Source organism: Myotis daubentonii, chromosome 21, assembly GCF_963259705.1.
Source record: "Myotis daubentonii chromosome 21, mMyoDau2.1, whole genome shotgun sequence".
Classification (NCBI taxonomy): Eukaryota; Metazoa; Chordata; class Mammalia; order Chiroptera; family Vespertilionidae; genus Myotis; species Myotis daubentonii.
In genome coordinates this window covers 1,291,190-1,304,278 of record NC_081860.1, presented here as the reverse complement: position 1 = coordinate 1,304,278, position 13,089 = coordinate 1,291,190, and the positions used below count along the sequence as shown (strand labels likewise).

Genomic DNA, 13,089 nt, shown 5'->3' with positions numbered 1-13,089 from the left:
TAGGTCCAGTAGACACCCTTCCAATGATCTGTTTTGGGGAAAAGGCTGGCATGGTAACCAAAGTTAAGGGCCCCGGCCGGTGTGGCTCAGTGGACAGAGCGTCAGCCTGCGGACCCAAGGGTCCCGGGTTCGAGTCCGGTCAAGGGCACGGACCTCGGTGGCAGGCTCCTCCCCGGCCCGGGCCCTGGTCAGGGCACATGCAGGAGGCAACCCATCGATGGGTCTCTCTCTCTCTCTCTCTTCCACTCTCTCTAAAACAGTGGTTCTCAACCTTCCTAACACCGCGACCCTTTAATACGGCTCCTCATGCTGTGGGGACCCCCGACCATAACATTATTTCCGTGGCTACGTCATCGCTGTCATGTTGCTACTGTGATGAACCGTCATGTAAATACCTGATATGCAGGATGGATTTTCATGGTTACACATTGAACATAATGAAAGCACAGTGATTCATCACAGAAACAATCTGTAATTATCTATGTGTTTTCCGGGGGTCTCAGGCAACCCCTGCGACAGGGCTGTTCGACCCCCAAAGGGGTCGCGACCCACAGGCTGAGAACCAACCGCCGCTCAAAAAGATCAATGGAAAAATAGCTTCGGGCGAGGATCAACCAAAAAAGTAAAAACAAAAAAGGAAGAAAGGAAAGGAAAAGGCTAAGGAATTTTAGTCACCAGTGTTTCAGTTGCTCTATCACAGCTTCACCCGTGAATGCGGAGGACATGGGGGAGGGGCGGGGAGGGGGGTCCTGCGTCAATGAACCCCAAGTGATGGGTAAGGAAGCCGCGCAGCTGGGAGGACCCTCACACGGCACGAGAACCCGTCGTCCGCCCCCCAGCCCCCCTTCCCGACCCCCCACAAGGCCACGGAGCTGGGAGCCCACAGCAGGTCCGAGTCGGAGGTGGCGTGAATCAGTAGAAATTCTCTAGCTACGTGGCCGAGGCCTCCCGGGCTCTCGGGTGAGAACAGTGAGAACGCTGGCGTCCGGGCCGTGGCCGTGGCCGTGGCCGCCACCCGGGGAGAGCGTGTGCGGGAACAGAGGGCCCGGAGTTCGCTGTCACTGAGGTAAGAACCCGGGGCGCCCTCAGGAGTTGGGGAGTTCGTGGGAGATGAACTGTTTTAGTCGTTCCAGGTATTGTGCGTAAAGCTCTATGTCGTTGTGGCCGGCGCCCTCCACCCACAGGGGCTCCACGGCCCGCGGGCAGCGCTCGTACATGGCCAGGCCGTGCGAGAAGTCGATGACCTCGTCCTCCGTCCCGTGAATGACCAGCACCGGGGAGGTGACCTTAGAAATCTTGTCGATGCTGCGGAGAGAAGAGGGGGGCGGGGGGGGGGGGGAGAAAGGACTCTTGAGTGAAGCTCACAGAGGACACCCCACACCTCCTCCTCCTCCTCCTCTTTTTCTAGGACGCCGGTTCTCAACCTGGGGGTCGCGGCCCCTTTGGGGGTCGCACGACCCTTTCGCGGGGGTCGCCTAAGACCATGGGAAAACACATCTATAATGACAGATGGTTTTTGTGATGGATCGCGACGCTTTCCTGATGTTCAATTTGTAACCATGAAAATAAAGGGTGTCCCCAAATTCACGCAAGAAGTAATTTTGGTAGAAAACACAGGTTTATAATTAAAAACTGTAATTTTTTTATTGATTCGTCAAGTAGACAGTCTAGGGTTATGTGTGGAATAGCACATGGGGTCCATGGCCCCCCCACCCGGCTTTGCTGGCACAGACGCAACGCCGCGGTCTTCATGGGTCTTCCCTGTCCCTGCTCCTGGGCCATCATTGGTCCTTGGGGATGGGATTGACATCCAAGGGCAACAGATATGAGAATCTGATCCAATCAGCCGAGTCAAATCAGGCTTTTATTTGTTGTTGTTGTTGTTAATGCTCACGCAGAATTCAAATCCTGCGTGAATTTTGGGACACCCGTTACACCCTGCACATCAGGTATTTACATGACGATCCATCACAGCAGCCACATGACAGCGATGAGGTAGCCACGAAAATAATTCTATGGTTGGGGGTCCCCGCAACAGGAGGAACTGCATTAAAGGGTCGCGGCCTGAGGAAGGTTGAGAACCACTGCTCTAGAAATTCTTAATTTTAAGGTACTTTTTATTGATGTCAGAGAGGAAGGGAGAGAGAGAGAGAGAGAGAGAGAGAGAGAGAGAGAGAGAGAGAGAATGAATCATGGACCGGCTGCCTCCTGTACGCCCCCCACTGGGGATGGAGCCCGCAACCCGGGCCTGTGCCCTGACCGGGAATCGAACCCTAACCCTGACCTCCTGGTTCCTAGGTCGACGCCCAACCACTGACCTGGGTGTCTTAGGGACCTCTCTTTCTTTTTTTTTTTTTTTAAATATATTTTATTGATTTTTCACAGAGGGGAAGGGAGAGGGACAGAGAGTTAGAAACATCGATGAGAGAGAAACATCGATCAGCTGCCTCCTGCACGCCCCCCACTGGGGATGAGCCCGCAACCCAGGTCCATGCCCGTGACCGGAATCGAACCCTGGACCCTTCCGTCCGCAGGCCGGCGCTCTACCCACTGAGCCACACCGGCCGGGCCGGGACCTTCCTCTTCAGAGCGATGGCTCACAGGGTTAAACAGTGACCAGAGCCGGCAGCCTTTGCCCTTTGCACAGGGGACCTCGAGGGACGTGGAGCGGGGGCGTGGGCGGGGAGAAAGGTCACCTGTGCAGCAGGGCGGGTCCGAGCTCAGCGATAACCCACCACGGAGACAGCGAGGGGCCGTGACGGGCGGCGCGGGGAGCAGGGCGGACAGGCGCCCGCAGGACGGCAGAGCCTCGCCCGGCCGAGTCCCGGGCCAAGATCAGAGCCACAGCGGCGGCCGCCTCGCAGGTGAAGAGTCTCGTTTATAGCCCGGCCCGTGTGGCTCAGTGGATAGCGCGCTGGCCTGCGGACCGAAGGGTCCCGGGTTCGATTCCGGTCAAGGGCATGGACCTCGGTTGCGGGCGCATCCCCAGTGGGGGGCGTGCAGGTGGCAGCTGATCGATGTTTCTCTCTCATCGATGTTTCTGACTCTCTGTCTCTCTCCCTTCCTCTCTGTAAAAAATCAATAAAATATATTTAGGGGAAAAAAACCAAAAAAGTCGTGTTTATAGCCCTGGCCAGTGTGGCTCAGTGGAAAGAGCATCGGCCTATAGACTGCAAGGTCCCGGGTTCGATTCCTGGTCAAGGGCACATGCCCGGGTTGAGGGCTCCATCCCCAGTGGAGAGTGTGCAGGAGGCAGCTGATCGATGTTTCTCTGTCATCGATGTTTCTAACTCTATCCCTCTCCCTTCCTCTCTGCAAGAAATCAATAAAATATATGTATTTTAAAAAAGAATGCACGAGTCCAATAACATTCCACTTAAAAGATGCGTCCCAGCCCTGGCCGGTGTTGCTCAGTGGATAGAGCATCCGCCTGAGGACCAAAGGGTCCCGGGTTCGATTCCCGGTCAAGGGCACATGCCCAGGTTTTGGACGGGATCCCCAGTGGGGGGCGTGCGGGAGGCTGCCGATGGATGTTTCTTTCTCATCCATGTTTCTATCTCTTCCTCTCTCTTATTTTGTCCCTCTCTAAAAATCAACAACAACAAAATATATTTTTTTAAAAAGTGTGCAAGTCCCTGACGGCATAAAAACATTTTTTTAAAAAAGTCAAGGAATGCCTTGACCGGTGTGGCCCAATGGATAGAGCGTCGGCCTGCGGACGGAAGGGTCCTGGGTTCGATTCTGGTCAAGGGCATGTACCTTGGTTGCGGGCACATCCCCAGTAGGGAGTGTGCAGGACGCAGCTGATCGATGTTTCTCTCTCATCGACGTTTCTCTCTCTCCCCCTTCCTCTCTCTCTAAAACTAATAAGTAAAAATTGTTTTTTAAAAGGAGGGAGTGTGGGCAGGCTAGAAGGGGTCAATAGTAAAAAAAGGGGGGACATATGTAATAATTTCAAAAGTAAAGATTTTTTAAATATGTATTTTTATTGCTTTCAGAGAGGAAGGGAGAGGGAGAGAGAGAGAGAAACATCCATGATGACAGAGAACCATGGACCGGCTGCCTCCTGCACGCCCCCCACTGGGGATCGAGCCCGCACCCGGGGCATGTGCCCTGATGGGGAATCGAACCCGGGACCCTTCAATCCACAGGCCGACGCTCTACCCACTGAGCCACACTGGCCAGGGCAAAAATAAAGATTATTTTGAAAAAAGAACATGGGAAGGGACCCTCCTTTATGATATCTTCGTTTTTCATTTCTTTCTTTATTATGTTTTTTAATCTTCGCTGGAGGATACGTTCCCATGGATTTTTAGAGAGAGTGGAAGGGAGAGGGAGAGATAAGAGAGAGACATCGATGCGAGAGAGACGTGTGCCCTGGCCAGGAATGGAACCGTGACCTCCTGGTTCACAGGTCCAGGTCGATGCTCGGCCCCTGAGCCCCGCCGGCTGGGCCCCGAGGCCGTGTTTAGCCCGATGCCCAGAGGGCCGCACCCCCCACCCTCCGCTCCGGCAAACACTGGCGGCTGCTTGACCGTTCACGAGTGAGCTGAAGAGTCATTCAGGAAGGCTGTTCGCTCTGTTGCCAGGGCAACGCACGCCCAGCACCTCCCTTGCAGCCACTGGCGGGCCTCTCGGTGCCAATTCAGCGCCAACCAGGCCGCCCGGGAGGCGCCCGTCGGCCACTTAGCATTCCCGGCCGCAGCCCTGGAGTGGGCAGCGCCGGGCGCTCCCAGGGCACGGAATTCACCGGGTCCCGACACACGCGGCCTTGAACTGGCTCACCCCGGGGGTGCCCATGTCCCTCCTAGTGAACAAGGCAGGCCGTGTCATGCACAATCACGTGGCCACAGTTCACCCCCAGCAACTGCAGAAGGACCCTCAGAATCCTCAAAGCCTGGCCGGTGTGGCTCAGTGGTGAGCGTCGACCTGTGAACCAGGTGACAGTTCGATTCCCGGTCGGGGCACACGCCGGGGTGCAGGGTTCGATCCCGGGCCGGGGAGCACACGGGAGGCAAGCGATGGATGTTTCTTTCTCACATCTACATTCCTCTCTTGCTCTCTCTCTCTTTCCTGTTCCCTCAATATCCATGAACATGTCCTCAGGTGAGGATTAAAAAAAAAAAAAAAAGTCCCTCGCACCCGTGCTCAGTGCCGAGCAGGACAGCCCTCGGACGGAAGGGTCCCGGGTTCGAATCTGATCAAGGGCGCGGACCTGGTGACAGGCGGGCTTGCTCCCTGGCCCTGGTCGGGGCGCCTGCAGGAGGCAACCCGTGGGTGTGTCCCTCGCATCCGTATTTCTCTCTCTGTGTCTCTCCCCCTCCCGTCTTCTCTCTCTAAAAAGCAATCCATGTCCTATCCGGTTTGGCTCAGTGGATAGAGCGTCGGCCTGAGGACTGAAGGGTCCCGGGTTCGATTCCGGTCAAGGGCATGGACCTTGGTTGCGGCACATCCCCAGTGGGGGGCGTGCAGGAGGCAGCTGATCGATGCTTCTCTCTCATCGATGTTTCTAGCTCTCTATCCCTCTCCCTTCCTCTCTGTAAAAAAATCAATGAAATATATTTAAAAATAAATGAATAAAAATAAAAATCGATCCATGGAAAAGTACCCTGGGGTGAGGATCCACAACAGCAAGAAGCAAACTTGTGGGCGCTTGCAGTCCGCCTCGGCGTGTGCGCCCCACGCTAAGCGCCCATCACGCCCTCTGCACGAACTCTGAGCCCCAAGTTCCCTCCCTCTCCCGGCGGGCGTGTCCGGTCACCCCGTGTCCCCGAAGGCGCCGGGACTGGGGGCGGTGACGGACGACCGTGAGGACTCAGCACCGGCCCACAGTTACCGGGGGCGTCGGGCCGGGACTGGGGGCGTGGGGAGCCCCGGGCACCGTCCCCTCGGGCGGGAGGGAGGGAGGGCGGGCGGGCTTACCTGGGGAACACGTCGAAGCAGTACGTCTTCCGGGTGTCCGGAAAGGCCACGCGCAGGCCGGACATGAGCGGCGAGTGGAGGATGACGGCGGCGCACTCGTACCGGGAGGCCAGGTCCACGGTGGGCACGGTGCCGATGCTCTGCCCGTACAGGATGATGTTCTCGGGGCTCACGCCGTACCTGCGGGGCCAGGGGGCGCGCCGTGAGCGAGGCGTGGCCGGGAGAGAGGCCGAAGCCACGTGTCTGCCCGGCCGGCGTGGCTCAGTGGCTGAGCGTCGACCTACGAACCAGGAGGTCAGGGCACAGGCCCGGGTTGGGGGCTCGATACCCAGTGGGGGGCGTGCAGGAGGCAGCCGATCCGTGATTCTCTCTCATCATGGATGTTTCTCTCTCTCCCTGACCCTGCCTCTCTGAGATCAATGCTAATATATAAAAAGCCAGGGGCTGTGACGACTTAAACAACCAGATGACCAAACAGGCTGCGTGGGGCGACCAGGCCGGCAGGGGGGGCAGTGAGGGGCGACCAGGCCAGCACGGGGAGCAGTGAGGGGCAACCAGGTGGGAAGGGGGAGCAGTAAGGAGCGATCAGGCTGGCAGCGGCGGGCAGTTAGGGGCGATCAGGCAGGCAGGCATGTGAGCGGTTAGGAGCCAGCGGTCCAAGATTGTGAGAGGGATGTCCGACTGTCAAACCGGCAGTCCGGCATCCCCCGAGGGGTCCTGGATAGCAGAAGGTGCAGGCTGGGCTGAGGGAACCGCCACCCCCCTCCCTCCCGCCCCCCCCCCTTGGGCGCAGTGCACGAATTTCATGCACCGGGCCTCTAGTAAAAAAAATAAAGAAAACCACAGTATCTCACACGCATGGGACCCCCATCGTACGCTTCGGCTTAAAATGAACGTGAACCCGGCAAAAGCAGGCGTTACCGCGACCCCCGGGACACGCGACGGACACGCCACCTTCTACGCCATTTTGCAGCAACACTGACCGGATGTTTTTATTCTGAACCATTAACTACATGCATTTCGCTCTGTGATGTTACGGTCACCTCGCTCTCTACGTTTCCCCGGATGTAGACGCTGTGGTAATCCCGTCTGTATTTCTGATATTAAACACAGACGGCTCCGTGGCTTGAAGGGTCGAGGGTCGTCCCGTGCACCGGGAGGGTCCCGGCTCCATCCCCGTTCCAGGCACGTGCCCGGCTGCAGAACAGATCCCGGGGCGGGCGGGTATGCACGGAGGCAACTGATCGGCTTGTCTCCCACATCGATGTGTGTGTTTCTCTCTCTCTCTCTCTCTCTCTCTCTCTCTCTCTCTCTCTTCCTCTCTCTAAAATCAATAAGAAACACATCGTCGTCGGGTGAGGATTACACACAGCGACAACAGCGTGCTGGGCCAAGCATAACAGCGTTAGGAAGAGCCCTTCTGGCCGGGCCAGCGTGGCGCCAGGGTTGGGCACCCACCTAGGAACCAGGAGGTCAGGGTTCGATTCCCAGTCGGGGCACAGGCCCAGTTAGGGGGGCGTGCAGGAGGCAGCTGATCCATGATTCTCTCTCATTATTGACTAGAGGTGGGGTCCCTCGGCCTGGCCTGCGCCCGGGACCCCTCGGGGGATGTCAGAGAGCCGGTTTCAGCCCGATCCCCACAGGCCAGGCCGATGGACCCCACCGGTGCACGGAGCCTCTAGGATGCATAGATCTTTGGTAAATCTCTTCCCTCCCTCCCCCATCCCCTCTGAGATTCCTCAGTCTGTTCCCTGTTTCCATGCCTGTGCGTTGAGCGTCTGCCCCCTGGTGGCCAGTGCACGTCATAGCTACCGGTCGAACGGTCCCTTAGACTTTTATACACATGGATGTTTCTCTCTCCCACCCCCTCTCCCCTCCTCTCTGAAATCAATAAAAAGTTTAAAAAAATACAAAATACAAAGCATTTAGAACGCGGCCTTCGGTTCCCCCTCAGCCTGGAGGACGCGCCCCGGGTGATCGCCTCGGGGGACCCCCCCCCCCCCGTCACCCCAAGGAGTCAGAAGACGACCTGTTCGCTTTCCTTCGACGGAAGGCTTTCTGTGCCGACTGCACAGCGGGCGCTGGGGCCCCTCGCAGACACGCCGCGTCCTGTTCAGGGGACCGGCCTTGACTTTGTCCCGTGGGGGGGGGGGGGGGCGTCCACGTCCCCTCGGAGGAAGCGAGCTTGGTCCGGGCCCCCGACGGGGAAGTCCCTGGTGTAAATATTCCAGGGCCCCCGTTCCGGGTGGAAATGCCTTCCGCCCCAGGACAGAGGCGAGCGGCCAAGGGCACGCAAGGGGCATGTGAGCTGCGGGAGGGGGGGGGTCTGAGCGGACGGAGCCGGCCTCACAGACGGGAGAGCCGCGCCGGGGGGAGCGGAGGGGCCGGCCTGCAGGGAAGCAGGTGGGTAAACAGGGCTGTCGGGCGGAGGACACAAACGCTGCCAGGAAGGGCGGCCTGCGGGCACGTTCTCGGCCAGCCACACCCTCCGGGCCGCGGCCAGAGCTGTGCGCTCACCGTTTAATTATGAGGAAGAGAAAGAAGCATCCATCGCTGAAATGTGCTCATTCCCCCCCGCCCCCCATTTTTAAAAAAATATATTTTATTGATTTTTTACAGAGAGGAAGGGAGAGGGATAGAGAGTTAGAAACATCGATGAGAGAGAAACATCAATCAGCTGCCTCCTGCACGCCCCCTACTGGGGATGTGCCCGCAACCAAGGTACATGCCCTTGACCGGAATCGAACCCGGGACCCTTCAGTCCGCAGGCCGACGCTCCACCCGCTGAGCCACACCAGCCAGGGCCACCTGCTGTATCTTTCATTGCATGTCCCCCTCCCCCACGTCCCCTGGGCGGGGGGACAGGTGCCCAGCTCTGGCCAGCGCGGGGGATCCCCTTCGGGGACCAGCGTGAGTGGAGCCACAACGGGCCTGGGGCGCCCTCTGTTACCCACAGAACGGGCATCCTTAAGGATCCCTGCACAGAGGACAGCGAGGCCACGGAAGGGAGTGGCCGAGCCCCGATGACGGCACCATGGAAGGCCCCCACTGGGCCTGGCCAGCTGGAGTTTGGACCTGGTTAGCGCTCACAGGGCTCGGGGGCCCATGAGCCACAGGGAGGAGTGGTCAGGACTGGGGAGGGGGGTGCGGGTTGGGGTGCAGGGCTGGGGCCCGGGCCGGGCGTGGAGATGCGCAGGGCGGTTGAGCAGGACGTGTGACCAGCAACCAGACCAGCGAGGTCTGAGTCCCGTTATCTGACCTCCGTGCAGCCCGCGTCCCCGGACACAGAGGGGAGGGCGTGTGGTCCCCTGGCCTGCGGGGGGGGGGGGGGGGGGGATGAAGTGAGGGAACAAGGGAGGCCCCAGGCAGTCCCCTCTCCCACCTCGGCCGCTTGCCTGTTTCCATCTCCAGGTGTGGCCCCAGGGGATCTGAGTGGCCCCAGGGGGAGTTATGAGTCATCCGATCATCCGGAGCCCAGCCCATCACCCGAAGCCCAGCCCATCACCCGGAGCCCAGCCGACCACCCGGAGCCCAGCCCATCACCCGGAGCCCAGCCCATCACCCGGAGCCCAGCCCATCACCCGGAGCCCAGCCGACCACCCGGAGCCCAGCCGACCACCCGGAGCCCAGCCCATCACCCGGAGCCCAGCCGACCACCCGGAGCCCAGCCGACCACCCGGAGCCCAGCCCATCACCCGGAGCCCAGCCGACCACCCGGAGCCCAGCCGACCACCCGGAGCCCAGCCGACCACCCGGAGCCCAGCCCATCACCCGGAGCCCAGCCGACCACCCGGAGCCCAGCCGACCACCCGGAGCCCAGCCGACCACCCGGAGCCCAGCCCATCACCCGGAGCCCAGCCGACCACCCGGAGCCCAGCCGACCACCCGGAGCCCAGCCCATCACCCGGAGCCCAGCCGACCACCCGGAGCCCAGCCCATCACCCGGAGCCCAGCCGACCACCCGGAGCCCAGCCCATCACCCGGAGCCCAGCCGACCACCCGGAGCCCAGCCCATCACCCGGAGCCCCGCCGCGGGGCACACAGCCCGGCCCAGACGGACCCTCACATCGCGCCTCCGTCTCCTGCAGCCCCGCCCCCCACGATGTTAGTTATCACCTGCCTTGCGCTCAGAGATCCAAGCAATTTGCACCCAGCATGCCCACGGCGCCCACGTGACATTTCTTTTTAAGTATATATTTTATTGATTTCAGGGAGGAAGGGAGAGGGAGAGAGAGAAACATCCATGAGAGAGAGAATCATGGATCAGCCGCCTCCTGCACATCCCCCAACTGGGGATTGAGCCTGCAACCCGGGCCTGTGCCCTGATCGGGAATCGAACCCGGGACCTTTGAGTCTGCAGGCCAATGCCCTGTCCACTGAGCCACACCAGCCGGGGCGAGGTCTATGTTATTTACGCGTCACTCTGACCTCCTGTCACACAGACCTGCTGTCCTTGCCATCATCCCTCCTTCCACCTCGCCTGGATTTTTTTTATTTTTAATACAAAACGAAGGAGACCCCTTCTTAGGACAACACACAATCCTGCCAACGTCCCTTCTCTCCCGAGATGAGGGGGTGCCCACAGGACCCCCGTCCCTTCTCCCCCGAGATGAGGGGGTGCCCACAGGACCCCGTCCCTTCTCCCCCGAGATGAGGGGGTGCCCACAGGAACCCCATGTCCCTTCTCTCCCGAGATGAGGGGGTGCCCACAGGAACCCCATGTCCCTTCTCTCCCAAGATGAGGGGGTGCCCACAGGAACCCCATGTCCCTTCTCTCCCAAGATGAGGGGGTGCCCACAGGAACCCCATGTCCCTTCTCTCCCAAGATGAGGGGGTGCCCACAGGAACCCCGTCCCTTCTCTCCCGAGATGAGGGGGTGCCCACAGGAACCCCATCTCTTCTACCCCGAGATGAGGGGGTGCCCACAGGAACCCCGTCCCTTCTCTCCCGGAGATGAGGGGTGCCCACAGGAACCCCGTCCCTTCTCTCCCAAGATGAGGGGGTGCCCACAGGAACCCCATGTCCCTTCTCTCCCAAGATGAGGGGGTGCCCACAGGAACCCCATGTCCCTTCTCTCCCGAGATGAGGGGGTGCCCACAGGAACCCCATGTCCCTTCTCTCCCGAGATGAGGGGGTGCCCACAGGAACCCCGTCCCTTCTCTCCCGAGATGAGGGGGTGCCCACAGGAACCCCGTCCCTTCTCCCCCGAGATGAGGGGGTGCCCACAGGACCCCCGTCCCTTCTCCCCCGAGATGAGGGGGTGCCCACAGGAACCCACCAAGGGACCCAGGTGCCGGTGGACACACAGACCCCTCTCTGGGCGGCACCCCGCCATCTGAATGCATCCGGCGCAGGATTCCAGTGCCTATATTTGGACACTCAAGGCCGGTGGTCAGCGAGTCGTCCGCTTCTAAAACATCCCCTTCGTCCGCCACAGGCTGGGGGAGCAGGGGGGGCCCGTGGGCTCCCCAGGACAGCCTGACGCCGGGTGGTCTCACCCTCCGGACCTTCATTTCCTTCTCAGACAAGGCCGGAGGTGGCGTCCACAGACACGGCGATTCGGGTGCCGGGTGGCGTGCAGACCTAACGGAGCGCGGGCCGCGTCCTGACGCCGGACACACAGGAAGCCCCTGGGGCACCGAGGACGTCCTGTGTGCGGATCGGCGATCCACAGGCCGGGCCAGCGGCCATGGTCCACCCCACGCACCGGCTGTGGCCCGGGCCACGCCCGCGGGACCCGCCTGCCGAGGCTGACGCGACCCCGGAGACACTCCGAGCCCTTCTGGACCCCCCCACGTCTACGCGTCAACCAAGCCACGCTCTCGACCTCCCCCCGTGCGTCTCGCGTGTTCCCCGTTGTGGTCCCGGCCGGTGTGGCTCCGTGGATAGAGCGCCGGCCTGGGAACGGAGGGGTCCCGGGTTCGATTCCCGGTCAAGGGCACGGACCTCGGTGGCAGGCTCCATCTCATCCCCGGCCCTGGTCGGGGCGCGTGCAGGAGGCAACCCATGGAGGTGTCTCCCTCACATTGATGTGTCTCTCTCTGCGTCTCTCCCCCTCCCTCCCCCTCTCTCTAAAAATCCATGGGAAAATACCCTTGGGGGAGGATGCACAAAAAAACAAAGTAAGAAAATACTGTGTCTCTGACGGAAATCACTCAGGAAATGAAGGGATTTCCCCTGCCAGTCAGGCGCCCACCAGGGACGGAGGGAGTCCGGGCTTCTGTTCGGAAATGACCCTCGGTCCTCACGGAAACTAGGGGCTAGGGACACACCTCCAGGCCCCGACACACCCGGGACAGAGCCTGGAGCTGGCGCCCCCCCCCCCCCACCAGTCGACGGGAGTGTGGAGGGCAGAGCCGGCCAGGACCCACGGGCAGAGCCTGGGATGAATGCTGATTAAACACAGGGGCCCGGCCGGCGTGGCTCAGGGGCTGAGCATCGACCTAGGAACCAGGAGGTCAGGGTTCGATTCCCGGTCGGGGCACAGGCCCGGGTTTCGGGCTCCATCCCCAGTGGGGGGCGTGCAGGAGGCAGCCGGTCCATGATTCTCTCTCATCATTGACGAGAGGCCCCGGTGCATGAAATCCGTGCACCAGTAGGGCCCCAGGCCTGGCTGGCCATCAGGGCTGATCTCTGGGGCAGCCGGCAGGGCGACCAGGGGGCCCTCGCTGGCACCCACCTTGGCCGGCCTGGTGCCTCCCGCTCGCCGGCCCCACCCTCTGCGGCCACCTGCAGTCCCCTCCCTCTGCAGGGTAACCGGCACCCGTCTTGGCTGGCCTGGGGGCCTGCAGGCTGGGGGCAGGTCCTGCATTGGGCGTCTGCTCCTTGGTGGTCAGTGCACATAATAGCGACTGGCCATTCTGTCAGACGGTCTACCGGTCGGTCGATTTGCATATTGGGCTTTTATTATATAGGACTAGCGGCCCGGTGCACGAAATTCGTGCACATTAAAAGGGGATTCATTAGAGGAAATATTTTAATACTTCTATTTGCCCTTTCTCTACAATAGAAGTGTCAGAGATGAAAGGAAATTAGTAAAATGTATCTGAAAATCAGACTCCTGTCCAAGTCTGGGGCGCGCCATGGGACCCAGAGTCAAGTCCCCGCCCACCCACATGCGCCTCGAAATCACACGAGATTCAGATGCAGCCGGCCCCACCCCCGTCA

The 13,089-nt window shown here is 60.4% G+C and overlaps 2 protein-coding genes across 2 annotated transcripts in view; both read right to left on the bottom strand.

Annotated features, from left to right (window-relative positions):
- Nucleotides 1-13,089, bottom strand: part of ARNT2 (aryl hydrocarbon receptor nuclear translocator 2) — a 173,021-nt gene that overhangs the window by 40,663 nt on the left and 119,269 nt on the right. The window lies entirely within an intron of this gene.
- The window catches only part of ABHD17C (abhydrolase domain containing 17C, depalmitoylase), a 30,297-nt gene continuing 17,860 nt past the window's right edge, over nt 653-13,089 (bottom strand). The window contains exons 2-3 of the mRNA XM_059677971.1: nt 5,923-6,102; nt 653-1,305 (exon numbers count right to left, since the gene is read on the bottom strand). Of these exons, the coding sequence (XP_059533954.1) occupies nt 1,086-1,305; nt 5,923-6,102 (400 nt within the window). The 3' untranslated portion in view covers nt 653-1,085. The remainder of the gene's footprint in view (nt 1,306-5,922; nt 6,103-13,089) is intronic.